This window comes from Pogona vitticeps, chromosome 4, assembly GCF_051106095.1.
Source record: "Pogona vitticeps strain Pit_001003342236 chromosome 4, PviZW2.1, whole genome shotgun sequence".
NCBI classification, from domain to species: domain Eukaryota; kingdom Metazoa; phylum Chordata; class Lepidosauria; order Squamata; family Agamidae; genus Pogona; species Pogona vitticeps.
The window spans coordinates 82399871-82419842 of NC_135786.1; the positions used below are offsets into that span (position 1 = coordinate 82399871).

A 19972-nucleotide genomic window follows, 5' to 3' on the forward strand; every position below is an offset into this window, starting at 1 on the left:
GCTCATGTAATTGTGACAATCTGCATACACATGTGCAAAAACTTTACATATGGTGAACGTAATGTGTGAACAGTCCTTAGGTCAGATCTCTGGTTGCCAAGCAAGGATGAATGGGACAGACACCTAAACCTGGGAGAAAAGCCTCAACTTCAAGGCTTTGAGGCTGAACAAGGCCTAGCTCTGCTCAAAATTTTTGTTCCTCCACACTGTTAGATTGGTGTTTAATTGCTGAACAGGAAGGTGGATGGAGCTAGGCTTAGCTAAGCCTCTAGTTGAGGCATTTCTTCCACGTGAGCCATATAGTGGTGCCTTGACTGACTACCGTAATCCGTTTCAGAAGATGGGCGTAACTCAAAATGGTCATAAGTCGAAGCACCATTTCCCATAGGAATGCATTGGAATGGGATTAATCCGTTCCAGCAGGGGGGGAATCTCTCTCTCTCTCACACACACACACACACACACACACAAACCACAGCCAGCGCCATCGGAACGTGATGGGGCTGAAAAACAAATCAAAAAAGCACCCCCACACACACATTATGCGGTTGTCTACCCAAGTATATCTTCAAATTATAAAATTAAACATTAGGCTCTAACATACCAGTGCACGAAAACTGTTACAGATTTCTTGACTGTGGGGAAGCATTGTATCCTATAGCGGCATGGAAAAATCATATCTCAGTTTATATCGTTGATCAAGGAGCATCAAAACACTTAGGTAAGAGTGAGTCCCCTTGTTTACCTCTGAGTAAAAATCTACAGGATTGGATTCTTTTGTGTGGCAAAGCTTCTGCAGTGTTTTTGTTGTATTAGTGCTGCAACTGTTCTCTGTATTTTAAAAAAATATTACGAAATACATGACTTTACCTCTCTGTAGTATTATGTGAGATGTTGTTGTTCACAGCTTCCCTGGAAACCACTAGCAGATTGTTACTTAAGCTCTGGTTGGTAATTTTATCCCTTTTACAATTAGAATTGTGGGAGGGGGACAGGTGTCCTGACCGTATGGTTGTGTCTCTGTTGCCTGGCTCTGCCACCTGCCACATGTTGGAAGGGGAAGCGCCAAAACAGGCAGGTACAGTATCTCTACAGAGCAATGTTGGAGCCTCAGAGTCTTATTCTAACATTTTTCCTCCTACCCTTTTCCTCAGGGCAGCTTTAGAGATCTAGTGACCTTGGCATGGAGGTCTTGGGTGTCTACTGCCCTACACTGAATCCTGTTCCCAAGTTTTGCTTATAGCACTTGGTAATGCTATCCAAGACTAAAACTCCCTTCTGTTCATTTTTGTTGACAAATAATATGAAACTGGGGACTGAAAAATAAATTGTATGTGCTTGTGCAGCAGAGCAAATCAACATTCAACAAGGCAATTCTAAAAACGGGAGAAGACCAAACAAATATGTATAACTTTGGAAATGGATTTCAGATCAGTACCAAATTTGGCACAGTTATAGCAGACAGTTTGCTCTTCCTCTGTGTCAGGTTTGGGGACGTTTGGGCAAAGGATTTTCAAATTATGATTTTTTTAAAGTAAAACTGTTTTAATCTAGCCCCATTCAGAAATAGGTGGTCCCCCTTAAAATAGCTCATATAAATTGAGAAGACCAATTTTGTTGATCCTGAAGGAGAATGGTTGGCCCCACCCACTTTTTAATTTGGAACTCATCTAGGATGCTGGAGCTGAAATATTGATCCTCAAAAGAGGCTTTTCCAATGAGAAAAACAGTGACTTTGTAATAAACTGAACCTACATGGTACAGGCTTGCTAGGCAGATGATACAATGTATTGTACCGGCAAGGGAGAATTACAAGTCAACAGCTGTTATGGAGGGAGTGAAAAATGGGGTTTGCTTTAAAGAAATGAATGGAGTGACAGACATTTTGCCATATATCTCCAGGGGCTTGGCATACAATTTTGTAAGGAACATTCAAAGTATTTCTGCATTACAAAAGCACCCAGTAGTTAGGTTTGTCCTAGCCTTGAGTGTTTCAGTAAACATTCTTGTGGGATTTCTGGGAGCAGACTCTTCACACAACTTTTCAAAGGGAAAATCAGATCCAGTGCACATCTCTCATGTGGATTCTAAGCTTTGCTTCAGTCTGATTTCAGCAGAGCTAAATATTTCTGTCCACTGCCACTGTATGACTTCAGTTCCTACTCAGTTCCCACTTGGCAGTGTCTTGTATTTGTTTATAACATTCTTGTCTGCCTTCATTTATGAATGACTTGGCACTTCCCTTCTTTAAGCTTCTTTACCAGCATGGGTTATTTTAGAGCCATGCCCTTTTAACAAGACACAATTGGGTTTGTGGAGAATGTAACTTACCCAAAGGTCACAACCAGAGAACCACTGTCACAGGTTAGCAAACCTCTTTTTTTTTTCCTGGACTGCAGCTCCATTGAAAGCAATTCAATCCAAAAAAAGAAATAACTTTTCAGAGTTCTCGATCCATGTACTGTCTATAGTTTTTAAAAATGCGAATAAGAAATGGCTTCTCTTTAATGGATAGTAGAACCTGTTGTTAAGTACTTGTACTGTCTCATTTTGCACCAACACAAGAAATATCCCAATAATATATGTAGTAATTTAATATATTGTGTTTTTTTGAGGGGAACATGGCTGCAAGAGATAGCATTGTAAGCTTTGACATGTCGTGATTGGCTACTACACCACTAATTGACTCCTATTAGGTACTCTGATTAAGTGTACTGTATTATCTAATTTTGTATGCCAAGCTCACATATGCTATATTTCTGATTATTGTGTATGAATGTGAAAGTTGGGCAGTGAAGAAAGCTGGTGACTGCCAGCAGGGACTGTGGAGGAGCAGCTGGGAAGGGATCCTTTGCCACCTTCCTCCAGGGACACTTGGCAATGTGTATCTAATGCCCTTGTTGTGGAATCCCATGGCTGGTCCACCTGCAAGAGGAGGCCAATAAGAGACTACACAGGAACAACACCCACCCCAAAGACTGAGGGAGTCAAGTCAACTCCCTGGTGCCCTGAGTTACTACTTTTACATTAATAACCCTGTTGGTTCTTTTAAAACCCTGTTGCTCAATAAAGGAACCAATTTCAGCAACTACTCTCGGTGTTGTCATGGAAGAGGGGTCCAGGGGCTGCTTGTGTGTATATAAAATTGGCTTACTTATTAAAAATTTAAAATGCATACGCATTTTATGCCCTAATTTTTCCTACAATTCTTTCATTTATGCCAATAATTCCCAAACTGGGTTCTCCAGATGTTGCTGGAATTCAGCTCTCAGAGGCCCCAGCCAGGATAGTTGATGACCAAGGATTCTGGGTGTTGTAGTCCAACAATACCTTGAGACTCCAAGTTGAGGAATTCTTGGTGTTTTCAAGGAATAGATTCCAAATACTCACACAATAGGAGAGGCAAGAGCTGAATGGAGGAATGGCTCTTCCATCTTGTTGGTTTTCTTAGAGAGAGGACAGGGACTTCAAGATATGTGAGTGGGGGCTTCTGGTATGGGGAGAAGCTCTGTAGGGATCCCTGGAGCTGGATATGGAGGCCTGGCAGACTGAATTTAGCCTATTTGTTGGACTTCCCTCATCCCTGCCCTAAAGGATTAGATCCAAAAGTTACAGCCTTAGTTGCTTAAAGTGCATTTTATCAACATAATCTGATATGGAAATTTCAATCTGCCTCGGCAGAGACAGGCTTGAAATAGTTATTCATGCTCTGGTAACCTCATGCTCTTCGACCACTGCAGTGTATTATATGCAGGGTTGCCATTGGAAACTTTGGCTTCTATGAACAGAGCAGCTACATTATTAAAGGGAGCTGAGTAATCACATCATGACCATACTTTTGCCATCTGCTCTGGCTGGTGGTCCATATCTGAGCCCAGTTCAAACTGTTTGTCTTAATCTTCAAAGGGACTAGATTATCTGAAGGAATGCTTTCATATTTACTGACTTTGGACTCTTGAGTGGCTCAGACTCTCCTTCAGGTGCCTTCATTAAAAGACTTCAAGACAGATCATGTATTCTGGAATTCCCTTTCTGTAGAAGCATATCTAGTGCCTGTACTGTATCAATTTCTTGCACTACTTTCTAAACAAACACTATTTACACCTGGTTCCTCTTCCCTTGCTCATGACTTTTTGCTGCACTAATATTGTAGAAGTACAATGTGCATCTAAACACCTCTGTGCTGAGCAAGTGAGCTGTGGTGCTGGTTGGCAATGGTGGGACAGTGCACACCCATGCTGTAAGCCACCTCATCAGCAGAAGTTGATCATGCTGGTGGTGTTGCAGCACCCGTGGGACACTGGATTTTGCTCATTATGTTGTTATACTGAATTTTGTCATATCAATTGGTATACCACCCACAGAATGTTGATTTCCGGGACACATAAAACTGCAGTACATGATAAAATAAATGGTGAAGAAATTGTGAAAAACATTTTACCTTTTCATGGATTCTACTAGGAATGTTTTAAGAACCTGCTTTACTTTCCCATCTCAATTGTTTTGGGATCTCTTGTTAGCTGCTGGAGTGTCTCTCCTTAAGATCACCTACCCAGCAGCAATGCTGTTGCGAGTAGCAACCTCAAAAGAGGTCTGGAGCACAGCCACCAAGAACTGAGCCTTTTCAGTGGTGGCTGCAGTGCTTTGGAACACATTGCCTGTGTGGATGCATGCCATTTAGGAAATGTGTTAAAATGGTCCACTTCAAGAAAGCCTTTAAAAACTTCATCCCCCTATGATAGACCGGTTTTAAAAAAGGTTCCACAGTATATCTTGTTTGCAACACTTGTCAACAGCATCTCCACTTCTTGCGATTACGCGCACACACGCACATGCGTGCGCGTGCGTGCACGCGCCGCACGCACACGCACACGCACACGCACACACACACACACACACACACACACACACACACACACACACACACACACACCAGTGGAGGTTGGAGAATGAAACCATTCCCAATCCTGTTACATGGGAAGATGCAGCTTTTTGACCATATATTTCTAGAAATAACCTCTGTCCCGGCATTATGCCTTCAGATAAGAAATGTGTGGCACTATGTTTACAACTGAGAAAGACGCTTCTTCAAATGTTTGACTTCAGAAACATTGCAGCTGGGATGTAAAAAAACGGGAAAGTACAAAAGGTATGGTTTAGCTTTAGTGTTCCAGAAAGTGGAATTTCTTGTGACATGCCATTGTTGCTTTCAGTTGTGTGAGAAATAAACATTTGGACAAAAGCACGTTATATTCAAATACTTTAATACAGAAATAAATCCCATGTTTAAAATCCCTATTATTTTTATTGCATTTATCAGCTAAAAATGCAAGCTGACAGAAGGTTTAAAATAGAGCGTCTTGATCCAGGAAGCATAAGGTTAAGCTTGAAGTAAATGAATTTTGCCTAATACGTTTTGTGACACAAAACAAACATTGAGGAGCTGTTGAAAAGAGCTAGATATAAGTTATTATTCTGCAGGAAAGACTGAAGAATTAATTGTAGTTTGATTTTAATTAATTTGGTTTAATTAAAGATAAAATAATTGAAGGGTGAAATTTTGTGCTTGTAATTGGAGATAGGAAAATTCATCCGGCTGCTGAAAGAAGGAAGCACAGTGCTAGTTTATAGAATAAAAAGTTGGAATTGCCCTGCTAAAGTCAGTGAAGGCAGACTTGTTAGCAAAATTTTTTTGTCTGGAGGCAAAAATGGAAGCTACCCTAGTTACATGGCCTAGTGCATATATTGCTTAACCTGTGTCCATGATTAATAATGCAACTGCATGTTAATATAATTCTGAGTGGTAATGAGTCTGTGTAAGAGGTTCCTCTTACTATTGGAATCAGAGCACAGACTGGAATCTTAGGTCTGAATTTTTTTTAAAGGAAAATAACAAATAACAAAACCAACTTAGTTTTGTTATTTGAAAATTATTTTTTTGGTGTTAAGCGTTAGAAATTGGACAGTTAATGTGTTGCTCATAACAGTCAGACTGAACATGTTAATTCCATTCAAATGAGTGTTATTAATTTGTTGATTAAGTTGCTAGTTTTGAAATAAATGTTGGGGTTTACAGAGAACAATATGTAGCTTGTCGCCATTGGCATCTAGCAGCACATTTGTTGTTGTCATGAGTTCAGCCGAAGAAGATCTGGAATCAGAGGGATTAATTACAGCTGAGGAAAATGCTGGGCAATTAGTATCACAGACAGCTGAATCACCACCAGATTCTCCTCCCCCACTAACCAAAGTGAGAGATAAGCTTCAGCAGAGACTCACAACATGGAGATCTGAGGCTCACATGAATGCTTCTCACAGGAACATGGAATGTTTCTAGGAATCAGATTATTGTTGCTGCTATATAGCTTGTACTCATAGGCTTGGAAGCAACAAGTCAATTCCCTGGCTTGTATCCACGCTCCTGCTTATCTTGAACCTTGCTCTCTTGACCTGTGGCTTTTGGCCATTGACTACTGATTATGGTTTGTGTTTTTACTTTGACAATTTGGCCTTTGTTTTGTGTCTTCTGGACTTCTGACCTTGGACTGGCTTATTGGACTTTTGCTGCAGAATTCCCTGGGAACGTGACAGTTGTTGACTTAAAAATACTCTTTTTTAAAGTTTGGAATTGACTCCTCCCACTTGGGTGCCCCCCCTCTCAATGGGCAATAACAGGGGCCCCCAACCCCTGGTCCAAGCCTGGTGCCAGTATGTGGGTTTCCTTGAACTGACCCACAGACATGGATCTCTGCCCCCCACTGCACGCACACACAGTGGGTGTGTTGTGCTTGCAGAGGGGTGTGTTGTGCTTGCGGAGAGCCATGTCATGCTTGTGGGTGGGCATGCGTGCATGTGTGACTCCCCCCTCTGTAAGTGTGACATGCCCACCTGTGAGTGTGACATGCCCACCTGCAAGCATGACACGCCCACCTGTGAACGTGATACATCCCTCTGCAACTAGAACACGCTGACCTGTGAGCGTGACACACCCACCCACAAGTGCAGGTGTGCCTCGCCCCAGTGTGCATGGAGCCCACACACCCCAACCAGTCCGTGGCCCCAAATAGGTTGGGGACCGCTGGGCTATAGCATTCCAAAATATAGTTGGTAGCTGTGCATGGTGGTGATAAGCTTATGCTGTACAGCAGCATATGTGAAAACTATGGGATTAGGAAAGGATATGTGTCCTGAAACACAATCAGTCAGAAGATTATTTAATCCTCATAGGATTTAACAATTATATGTCTGAAATACTGGCAGCAAATGACCAATGATTCTGGGGTGAATTGCCCCCCTTTTTGGTACATAAACTTTTCCTGACCTGCAAATAGCTAATTTATATACTGTATATATTCAGCTACAATGGTGCCTCGACTTATGAACTTAATTGGTTCAGGAAGATGGTCGTAAATTGAAGCACCATTTCCCATTGGAATGCATTGAAATACAATTAATCCGTTCTGGCTGGAAAAAAAATCACACAAACAAAAAATCACTACAAGACTGGTCGGAAATGCAATTAATCCCTTCTAGCCAAGGGGGGGGGGAAGCAATCAAGTGTGCAAGACCCATTGCAAAAGCAAACAAGACAAAGCAAAAAGCAATCAAGCGTGGAAGACCTAATGCAAAGAAAACAAACCAAAAACCAATCAACCATGCAAGACCCATTGTAAATGCAAACAAGACAAAGCAAAAAGCAATCAAGCAGATTGTGCAAGATTGGAAATGGGGGGGGGGACTAAAAAGCAAACAAACTCCCCAAGACCCATCGGAGATGGGGGGGGAAATCCAAAAAGCAAAGAAACCCCCAACTCATCGCAAATGGGGGGGGATCCAAAATGCAAGGGACCCCCCAAGACCCATTGGAAGTGGGGGAAAAAACCCAAAGCAACCAAACCCCCCAAGACCCATCAGAAATGGGGGGAAACCAAAAAACAACCAAACCCCTCCAAGACCCATCACAGCACAGAAACGTACCCCCCAGCTCAAAACCACACTGCAAAAACACCCAGAACAGTTTTTAAAAAGCAGAAAACAGCACTTTACCTTACAAGGCAGCCCAAGGTCTCCCTTCAAGCATACCCACATGCTCTCAGAATCAGAAGGAGACAGTCCCAAGCTTCCCACGACAAGGCACACTCTCTAACTGCTGTGGCGAAAGGGCTACAACGAAGTAGCCTCGTCGCCACCTACAGTTAGAAATTTGAATTTTCTGCCTTTTTCCCTGCCTTTTTCTGTTCATAAGTGGAAGCTCCGGTCGCAAGTAGAAGCAAAATTTTGCAGCCAGAGCTGGTCGTAACTCAAAATGGTTGTAAGTAGGGGGCGTTTGTAAGTCGAGGCACCGGTGTATTATATTTTCTCCAGGATAATTTATACTATCATAATCTGAAATCCAGCAGTAAACTGCAACTAGAGTAGGCCCATTGAATCAGTGGGGATTTTGTAAATCAATTTTTCTGTAAATTACATTAATTCAGTGGGCCTACTCTAGTTGCAACTTACAACTCGATTTCCAATTTACTACTGGATTTCAGGCATAGTGGTGTAAATGAAAACACCTTAAACTCTGTTTTGTCTCTGATGCTTGGGACGTCATAAGAAAACTATTCTTACCAACAGTTTCTCATGAGAATAACAATAATAATTATTTTGGTTGGAGACAAACTATTTTGGCTGACCTTGAAAGTATTTGTCCATTTTAGAAGCTTTCTGGCCGCAGACGGTAAGAAGGCATTATGGACTGTTCTACAAGGTAGCAGTGGAAAAGAGAGCATTGAAAGTAGATTCTGTCTTTACCGCACAGTGTAAACCTGGGGTGTCCAACCTTTCACCTTCCCTGGGCCACATTAGAAGATGAAAATTTGGTTTGGGCCACACATACATTTGGTTTGGGCCGCATGGGGGCGCAGCCCTAGCCGTCCTCCGCAGCCCCGCTCCAAGCGTGCTTACCGGCAGCTGCGATCCCTTTATGGGGCCAGGAGGGGGTCCACCTATTGACGGGGACAGCGCAATGCAGTCACGCAGCCCCCCCGGCCCCTCCCCTCCCACTCCTTCCTTCCTTCCCTCTCTCCCCCTCTACAGTTGTGACATGCCCCGGCCACATTCCAACCGCAAGCACCAGCAGTGTAACTTGAAACTTTGGAATTTCTTTAAAAATAAAACATTGCACTGGGCCGCATTACGAGCTGACCTCAGGCCACAGGTTGGACAAGCCTGGTGTAAACTGCTTGATTTTAATTTGCATTGACTTTGAAGTATTATCCATTCTGGATAAGCCCATGTAGTTGGAGAAAGTGAGTCTAAATTTCAATATCTATTAGAGATTGGAAGGTTTATCTTTTGAAGGCTACTGTTTCCCACTCTACTCTTTGAGGAAGGTAGAAGAATGAACTCTTTATCAGCTCTAACTCAGAAAAGAAGAGATGGAATAACGTGATTTTTATATAATAGCTTCTAACTCTCAAAAAATTACACAATAAAGCTGCAAATAATAAAGCTGGTAATAAAGAGTACATATAACTTTTTAATGTTCTGTCTCTGTCTCAGCATGAAGCAAAAATCTGCATGAGTTCAGTACATATAGTGAATAATCCAAAACATTTAGTTTCTAAACAAGTTGAGAATCCAGATAAATACCGTAGAAACACTAATGCCAAGTTGTGATACATCTGCTTTAAGGTGGCCAAAAGCAGAAGAGGATAAGGTTTCTGCATCTTTAATAGCTATGTCTTTTGACAGGCTAAGCGTGCATTCTGCACATGTTTTGAAGGTACATGAGCCCTGACTTCTTTTTACCTCTAGCTAGTCACTGTCTCCTGTTTATATTGTCCCATTGTATTTTTGGTGTTGGGGGAAGAGAGCAAAACACCACGTATAGCTTGGCAATGTTGGGGCGGGGAGAAGGTGCCATGCTTACTTTTTTCAAAAAGTATTTGGCTAGGGACTCATTGAGGGGGAGAAAGAAGGAGAGAAGCAAATAGATTTCTTCTGTCAAAGATGCTCAACACAACTGTCATTAGATTTTGAAAAGCTGTTAGAAAGTATTCATAAGCCAGATCGACAGCGTGGCCAACCTCCCTCATTTTATCATCTAATACTAAGTAGTCGCCCACTCATCAGTGTGCAAACCTTCTCATTAGTCACATGTTAAGCTCTCAGCAAGAGAACTTTGAATTAAACATGCCAATTTTCTCAGAGCATTTTAATTTGTTTATTTTTGTTTTTAAGAAGCCACTCAATGGCTGTAGTTTGCAGAAGGCAGAGCTGCACAATTTATGCATTTTAATCCATAGTTTCATCTGGTAAAGTGCTACAGACCGTTTGTTTACTTAGGAAGAAGGTTTCACTATTCATTGGACATACTTCTTTGTAATTATGAATACTATCCTGTGAGGGAGCCTGAAAACCTTTCATGTTAATGTATCTGAATCTGCATGAGATTGGCAGATCATGTACATCCCTACTTGGAACTAAACTTGGTAAACAATTCCAAGTAAACAAACATAGGTTCCTGCTGTTAGCTATTCATTCTGAAAGGAACAATTTTATTTCGTAGGTGGAGAAGTTAAAGGCTCAACCTGTTTAGCTTTTGTGGCTGTTTTTTTTTTTTCTGGAATGGGAATAAATAAAATATTGCAAGGGCCTTTCTTTGTAGCAATTACTGACAGCTTTTGCTTGTTGTCATATTTTCTTTGGTATCTCTATAGACCATAAAAAATGTTGTGCTATACATATTCTTTAAAGTGACACATGACTCTTCATTGGTTTTCCTGCAACAAAGTTTAAACCTCTAGAAATTATGTTAGCATCTTTGGAGGACACAAATAACCAGATTTTTATAATATAGTACTTGATTTATAATACGATTGTGGAGATGGGAAATCAACTAAGCAAATTTATAATTTACTAATAGCACTAGTAAAAAGGATTGGAAATTCACTTGTTTGTTTGATCTACTCAGTTACACATGGAAGTATTACATGCTACCCTTTAAGCCTGAGAAATGACCTTCCCCAAGATAAACCCTTGCTAGTCATCTATTTGGTAGTTAAACTAACTGAGGTCTGTGACTTTGATTTCCAGGTAAGCAGGTAGTGGGAATTGATAAGTTTATGTAGGGTAGCAGCCTTGTAGCAGTCCTTTGGAAGTCATTTCTTGAATGAATTCTAGCTTGAACTAATTGTGAAGAGGTCTTGAGCAACAGGCTCTGACTTTATGCACATCTACTTGTCACCCACGTTAAACTCAGTGCAATTTACCTTTGAAGGAAACAAGCTAGAGTCAGGCTGTTCACTTAGGCTGTGCCACTGTGGGACACAAAGAGAACAGGAATCCAAGAGAAATGTCCTTATTCCCACCAACCCCCACCCCAAGTAGGAAACGGAAATAATAATTTAACATTTGAACATTGTAAACTCCGTTGCTGGAACCAGTTGTATTGGCTCTTGCCTTTCCATTGGACCATTTCAGCAACGTGGAGAGGGGGGATTTGCTGCTTGGGTAACAGCCTATCCTCCATATTATTCTACCCAGGCTTCGTGCCCTGGAAAGGACACTCCTCGATACAGAGTATGTTACCATAGTCTCTCAAGACTGAAGGATGCCTATCATGATGATTGTATCTGAAAAAATTAATGTATTGATCATCTCAGCAGATTGCTATATTGTCACTAAATTAGTCAATGTCATGAGTTACTGACATTTGCTGTTTAAGACAATATTCTTCATGGCTCCGACCATTTTATTGCCTTTTACTTTGTTTCCAGTTTGATGCGGACAGAGATGAGGAAGAAATATTCAAAGACATATCCACAGCAGTTGACAGCAAGCTCTTTCCTCCTCAAGAACCTGTGGCAGGTCTGTTGGTCATAATTTTCAGTATCATACTTCCAAACAAGCTTAACTGAATAACAATAATTTACATATTTTCAGGCTCTAAGGGTGTTAACATTTAGTATTACTAACATAGTAAAAGAAACTTAATTGTATTTGATTTCCACATCTGATATTCTGGACAGAAATTTATTGCTTAAATACACCATTGTAAATTACCAGGCTGGATTTCTCCTAGTTAGAGTCAGCTTGTGTGGCCTTGGGTAAGCTGCACAGTCCTAAGAAAGGAACAGTAAAGCACTTTTTAATATTCTTTATCTAGGAAACCCTGGAAAGCGTCATGATACGTTAGAATCACCTTTATGGTATGTGATTAATTATTATAAAGGAATCATCACTTGTATTCATTGTTGCACATCACTGGCATGCAGTGAGCAACACAATAATAATTAATTACACGCTGCCAACTTGATTCACCAGTTTGATTTACATTGTTGTACTTACATTAGCATACAGATGCAACAGGATTCAGACCAGCATTAATTAATTAATTTGCTTTTTACACCAAATATTAGAAACAGGGTGGGCCTGTTCTACATATTCCCAACTTCTTCCATTAAAGTTCCTCCTATAAAGGACATTTCTTCTGTGGTCCTTAATGTGTAATAGCCTCAAACAGATCATGATGAACATTTGAGGCCTAAATCCAGTTCTTAGTACTAACTTGAGCAGCCTTAGGGTGTGATCATCAGGTTAACTGATCGCAATTTGGGCTGCTTGTGGAGCAGTCTGATGTGATCTATTTCTTGGCAATATTATGACACATGGGCAAATGCACTCTAGCTTGACCCTGATCTGTGTTCAAACTGGACCTTTTTGATCAAATTGCTGGGCTTCTACTTTGGGGGAGGGGGCTGTGCTGGAGCAATTTACCAGCAGACAGAATTATCACTTGAAGGGAGATAGTTCCCATTAAAGCTGCCCTTTCCAGTGCAGTCAGTTGTGTGCCTTTGTAGCCATCTAATCACAACCTCATTAAATCAATGGGAACTTTGTAAGTCAACAGTTATGTTTATCTGACTAACTTAGTTCTAGTTGCCTGAGATTAACACTTGGGCAAAGGTCTGTATATCCATTTGTGGCTGGTATACTGGAAAATATTATTTATTTATTTATTTATTTATTTATTTATTTATTTATTTATTTATTTATTTATTTATTTATTTATTTGATTTCTATCCTGCCCAGCTAGACCAAAGGTCTACTCTGGGCGATTTACAAATTTAAAAACAATAAAACAAAAAAATATATTATAGGACCAAGATGGCAAAGTATAAGAAATTAAGACATGGCGGGAGGGAAAGCCTGTCCAAATAGCCAGGTTTTAAGTCTATTCTTGAAAACACCCAGAGAGGGAATCAGGCGGATCTCCTCTGGCAAGTTGTTCCAAAGGCGAGGCGCCACTGCCGAGAAGGCCCTATTCCTCGTCCTTTCCCTCTGGACCTCCCTCAGCGTTAGGCCCCTCAGCCGCCCGGCCTGGCTGGAACGAGTGACTCTGGCAAAACTGGGTGGGAGAAGGCACTCTGCCAGATATTGAGGTCCTAAACCGTTTAGGGCTTTATATGTAATTAACATTGTCTAAAAAGGTCTTACAGGATATAGTCAAAGTGTCATTTCATCTTTTCCACCTTGTTATTCGTGCTGCTTTTCATATGAAACAGGGAGAGGAGACTGAAGAAAAATAACTGTTTTTTTAAAAATATTGGATGCATAAAACTTTAAAAGCCTGAGTAAAAAAAGAATAAAGAGTCAGTGCATCCTTTTTTGCATCAAGGACTTTAGTCAAACAGTATTTTAATTCATTCATCTGAGTTACTTCCAGTGTAATTTCTTCTTGTAGTATCTCTAATTAGAGAGGGTTTCCCAACATCATGTGTATATACCATATCAGATGTGACCTGTGCCTGTAAGAGTCGTCTACATTCCAATAATTGCTAAGAAAATAAATACATTAAAATAACAATTTCCAGTCTCCATTGCCAGTAATATAGTCTCACCATTGTTGCTTCCAAACTTGTAATAAGGCTGTTGCTAAGGGCAACAACTTGTCATGAAATTCTGCAGTCAGTGGATTCAACAATTTCTTGTAGAAACACCCGAGGATGAAAATGAAACAGTGATCATTCTGAAGTGAGTCTACCATAAATTGTTTTCTTAAGAAGGCACTGACTTGCTGTACACTTAATTTGAAACCCCCTTTCTAGCACACTGTGTATAAGTAATAGAAGACTTAAAATCTTTTCCTACGTCTCATCAGATCATATTTCATAAATGAAGAGGACATACAAACAAGTAGTGTTTCTTTCAGAGATTACAATATTCTTTAAAATACAGTGTGGGCAAATAAGACATAACTGAAAACACTCCATAAGTAATTCCACTGAAGCCAGAATACAGATGGCAAACAGAAAGGAAGCACTGTGCTATGTGGGAGTAATCCAACTCTCTATGCTGCAGGCATAAATATGTGTAGTATCAGTAGCTGTGTGTTCTCAAACCAGTGTTTTCCAAGACGATTATGGAGAAAGGAAGGGTTTCTTAGGGAGGGAGAATGTGAAGGAGAAGAGTTTTCTTTCTCCTGAGTCCATTGATCTCCCCTCCTCTCACCATATGCACTGCAGTTGGTTATATGTGTGTGTTTTTCCCAAGTATGGGCATCCTGTCTCAGACCCAAGTTGGCAGGGGGTGGGGGAAGGAGCCAAGATTTGCAAGAGTCAACATTTCCTTGGATGTTTTCATAGAAATATCAGGGAGTAGGGAAAAAGGCTTAATTGGCTGCTGTAGAGAGAAAGGAATTAGTAGCACAAAGCCAGATTCCACTTGCTTGGAGGAAGGATAGCAGCGGTAGAGGCAGCAGGAATACCTAGTCTGAGATGGAAAATGCTCTCTGGGATATTCTGAGGGCTGAAGTTCAAAAAACTGACATTTCCTGTCTCTGCATCTAGTGGATTAGGAAGATAATTCTGTAAATGTATGGCCCTCCACGCTTTCATTTGTCCCTCTGCCTTTTAAAAAGAATAAAATCAGCTGGGCATCAACCAACTCTACAGAGAGAATGTCTTGCTGCTGAGAGTAAACACAATTGGGAGGTTGGGCTATCCCCTGTGTTCCTCAGAGGGTCAAGGAGACCCCTGGCTACCCCATTTTTGAAGCAAAGCCAAAGGAAATGGAGCTCTGATGTTGGTTAAGTCTTACTTGATTCTACTGCAAATAGGGACTTAAGAGATTCAGCTTCTAATCCTGAAGGAAATTTGCTGGATGACCTTGGGCTAGCCACTCTCTTTGAACCTGACCTTCCTCACAACTTGGCTGAAAGGACAAAGTTTCTCCATTTTATGTCATCAAAGAATTGCACATTGAAAGAAGAGAGTTAAGCTTCAGATATGAGTAGGATTATGCTATTAACCTGGTAAAAGAGTTTTCTACATAGGAAAACATGCTTTGGTGGAAATGCTTCCTTAGACAGTGATGTGCAAGCATGCATATTCATGTTCCATCATGTGAAGTAAAACCTATGATTCTTATTTCAAAAGAGTTTTTTCTTGTTTTAGGACCATGTGAACTTGACCTTAATCTCATAGGGGACCCTGAAGATGTTGCTGATAATCCATTTGACTTTGAAGACCAGGTAATAGTTCAGACTACATAGGTTTTCTTGTACAATGCCACTTTCTTCCCCCTTGGTTTTTGCTCTTTGATTCTTACTGATTTCTCTGTTGTGTTTCTGCTCCCACCAATTCCCCCCCTCAATTTTGCTACCCAAAAAGAAGTCCTATTGTACATTTTAGTAGACTTTGCCATGGTCTACCCCTTTTACATTTTTTTAAGTCCTTGCTCCCCTTCCCCCCACCCACCCACAAAAAAAAAACCTGGAAGTGATTCTTGGTGGTTTCCAGTTTTGAAAAAAAGACTCCCAGATCTGGACTTGCCCAGGAAGAACACAGCAAAATTTTCTCCTTTGGATGCAAAACGTTGTGAGTGGGCTTTTGTCAGTAATTTTATGAGGAATATTTTGTAGGAATGAGGTGTGGGATGCTGCTGTGGATAACTTTTTTCATAAGACTTTGTGATGAGGCATATTGAGGGTTTAGGAAAGCGTTGATTCATACTCGCCAGCAATGTGTATAATGACAGTTTACAGAGCTAAAGACGGTACATAGATATATAGGGAACACACAGAGAACCATAAAATTAGTAATTTAAATTGTTATTCCTTTAAACTTTCTTTCCCAGGAAGTTTCTTTGAAATTCCTTTCTCCTTTGAAACTCCTTTCTGTGATAGTCCTTTGAAATTCTTTCAGAAAGAAGATTGAGTTTTGTTTTATTCTTTTATGGTACATTTGCTAACGGTAGGGAAGGTATGTGTCTTGATGTGTTTTGGACAATTGCTGTTTTCTCATGGTTCCCTGAGTACACTATACATTGGCTTTGCTAAATATATAATACATAGGTTATCTTTATATAATTGCTGAATTCTGTTGTATATGGTTATATTTCAAAGTTGCAGTGAGGGGGGATCTCCTCACTGCTTTCAGCTGCATGTGGCCCCCAGCCCACTTTACTCACATATGAATTAGATAATATAGTCAGCACATCCATTAGAAGCTGTGCTTATTAAGAAGTGAAAGACGTACTGTATATTTGTCACAGCATGTCCTTTCCCTCACCTTCACTTCTCATATTCCAGGGAATTTTGTCTTGTGATTGTAAAGGAAAACACAGACTCACTTTGATTGTAAAGGAAAACACAGACTCACTTTGCAAGTCTGAATGTTGAGACACTTATCTCTGAGGAAATCACGTTAATTGTGTTTACTTGGACCTCGAATCCTTGCAAAACAAGCGGTGAAGGCAGAAATATATTCTAAGTATTGTCAGGAGTTGCAAACTGATGTCCCACCTCCCCCAAAAAAGAAATGCAATCAATCACAGTAGAGATGGGGACAAAACGCCAAAATGGCGCTTCATCTTGGTTTGTGGGTTGTCAAGTTTGATGACCCATGACTCATGAATTGTTTCCCAGTGGCTCGATGAGCCACAAATCAATTTGTTCGGTTCATTTGGTCTTTTTTTTTTAAGACAGCCCATGGGGCTATCTTTTTAAAAAGCCCTGGCTCCCACAACCTTCCTATGCCACATGGGCATAGGAAGAGGAGGAAAGGGGGCCCCAAACCATCCCCAAGCCCCGGAGGTGGGATTCCCTTCAGGCAGGCTTTAGCAAGCCGCCCAAAGGGAAAATGCCTCTCTGCTTATCCCCCTGAGGAACAGCTGATCCATGGGGCATAAGCAGATATGGATAGACGAAGGTGAGAATATAAAAGGGTTATATTTGTTGCTTCACATTTGTCGGGGTCTCTGGACTCAAAGAATACAGAGCAATGAATATTTGATGTATCAGGGATATTTGTTGAATATCCCAGTTCATTTTTATATTTATACCCATGTCTAGATCACAGCATATGTGCATTCAAAGCACTTCTGCAGTGCTTTGGAATGTGTATTTCCTGAATATTTTTATTTTATTTGTATCTCTTGAATATTTTTATTTTAATCTCAGACATATCTCATATTTTTAGGACCATGTTTCTAATTTCTTTCCCTTCTTTTTGGCCTCTCTCAATTCCAGTCTAAACTGATTTCGGGTTCCACATTACACAAAATGTTTGTGTATCTGGGAGAGAAAGTATGTAGATGACTTTTATAGGACTACAAATTTTCTCCATATAAAATAAATAGCAAAATTCTATTTAGAAACTAGTCCATTGGAACTTACTTTCATGTAAATAAGGACAAGATTGCAACCTCAATAAAATAGCATGAAAGGCTTTACTGATGTTTTTATATTTTATTTTATGATTGCTGTATTCTCCATAGCAATTATAAAAATAAAAAAGCCAGTAAAGACTTTCTTTCTTTCTTTCTTTCTTTCTTTCTTTCTTTCTTTCTTTCTTTCTTTCTTTCTTTCTTTCTTTCTTTCTTTCTTTCTTTCTTTTCTTTTCTTTTCTTTTCTTTTCTTTTCTTTTCTTTTCTTTTCTCTGTTTGGAATCGTAAACAAATTCGCATGGGAGTAAAGTTTCAGGGAACTTGCTTTTGAGTAAACACACATAGAATTGTACAGAGCAGTGAACAGGGACACTCCACAATGCAATATTTTATTCTAGGTCCCACTGTTTCCTTCTGTCCCTCAACTTCATGGGGTGAGTTTTGATTTTTATGTAGTCACACACAGAAGAAAAACAGAGTTAGGGAAACCACAACATTTGAACAGATAGAGATAGATGTAGATACTTTTAAAGTGAGGAGACTTTAAAGAGGCTCATACTCAAAACCCAACTAAATGAGAATTTAATTGGTTGTAAGCAGCTTATGTTGTGGGATGGTAGTGGTCTAGTGTGTCTTGGAAAAGAGTACTATTACTATGTTGAAACTTTGAGTAGGAGCATTCCACTCTGCAACATTTTATTGGAGATCCTACTTGCTCCTAGTTAATTGTCCTCTTCCCTTCCCACAGAAACCAATCCGATTTCTTTGGAAACACTCACACAGACTTAATCCAGAATTAGTAATTTTGGTAACAGTTTTACATCAAGCTTCAATAACAGTAAGCAGGCAGTTGTGGTACAACACTGAGCATGTACATGAATAGATCACTGTTCAAAATTATCCAACTACTGTATAACATGAATCCCAAAGAAGTAGCTTTCCACACATTGTGCTGTTTTTCTTCCTAGTGCTACCATTTACTACTATCACTGGGAATCATATAATACTCCATAATGTGAGTGAAAAACTTCCTTGTCCAACCACACCACTGCAATCAATGTTCTTTTTTCATTTTTCCTATGACTGTTTGTGGCTACAATTTAATCCATAATTTTATAACATTTTTTTTTTTGTGTGGAAAATCCATTGAGGGCAATGCTTCCAGAGTGTTGCAGCAGATGTAAATGAAATCCAAATAAGCTCTGCCTTTGATCTGCTGTTAAATCTCCCCTTTTGAGTTTCACATCATAAGTCTGCATAGTCTGCATACCTCCTTATAGTCAAACTTCTACATACGGTCCTTTTCCTTAAATTGACAGTTGACCCTTTCACATCATCATCATCATCATTTCAGATCTTCATCTCAGGGCCAGACTCTATATTCTGGAGAACACATTATAGAAAAGGCATTGTTACTGCTGAAATTACTTTAGTGAGGTCTGACAAATCAGATTTAATGCAAAAATGTGCTGTTTAAGGCCATCATAAAACAAAGCAAGTTAATTTGCAAATTATAGGAGATGGAAAATGCTTCCACTTGATAGTAACATGCTATCAGCGTTTATGGAATTTCCTCTTCTAATTCTGGATGTTTATCTGTAACATAGTTTCACCCTGAGTTTTGAGCTGCCAGAAATGCTTTGTCCACTAATCACTTTTCTTTGCAAACCCACACCATTACAGTTTAACCTTCTGAATAGTAAATCCTTTCACATTCCTGTCCTCTGATCAGATCCAGTAAGGAGTATAGACATGGTAATCTCACAGGAGGATGCCGAGGTCAGTTTAAGTGTCTTCCTTTCCAGTTTGCTGGCTAAAGGAAAGCTTCCTATGCTGTTCCTATTAGTTATTGTTTAGTCGTGTCCTATAGATGCCCCCAGATCCTAGAGATAGAATATTAAAAGTCATTTGAAAGAATGCTCTCTCATTGTGGATGCAGTGTATGTATTTATTTCTTTGTTTCACTTTCCACCTTTTGTCAAGTAAGGTTTGCAGAGTCTTGAAACATTATGTAAATTTGTAAATCTCTTTTATTAGAATAATAAAGTAAAATGAGCTGGCTACATAGCTGGATAGCTTGGAACACCTGGCTGCAGAGCTAGGGCTTAGGAATTCAAGTCCCCACTGTGCCCGCCCCCCCCTTCCCGGGGGGGGGGAGGAGGGATAACGGCCTGCCTATGCAGCCTGGAGAAGCTTCAGAAAAAGGACCTAGTAAACCAGTTTGATGGGTCACCGTAAGTTGGAACTAACTTGACAGCCCATAATTGCTAATTCAAGAGTGTACAAGTCCAGGATAAACAGCTGACAATTATGTGAG

At 40.2% G+C, this 19972-nt stretch overlaps 1 protein-coding gene across 2 annotated transcripts in view; it reads left to right on the forward strand.

The window, feature by feature from the left end:
- AK5 (adenylate kinase 5) overlaps positions 1 to 19972 on the forward strand; it is a 132532-nt gene that overhangs the window by 66371 nt on the left and 46189 nt on the right. For both annotated transcript variants that reach the window (XM_072997816.2, XM_020794687.3), the window contains exons 7-8: positions 11766 to 11856; positions 15444 to 15520. In XM_072997816.2, coding sequence (XP_072853917.2) covers positions 11766 to 11856; positions 15444 to 15520 — 168 coding nt within the window. The remainder of the gene's footprint in view (positions 1 to 11765; positions 11857 to 15443; positions 15521 to 19972) is intronic.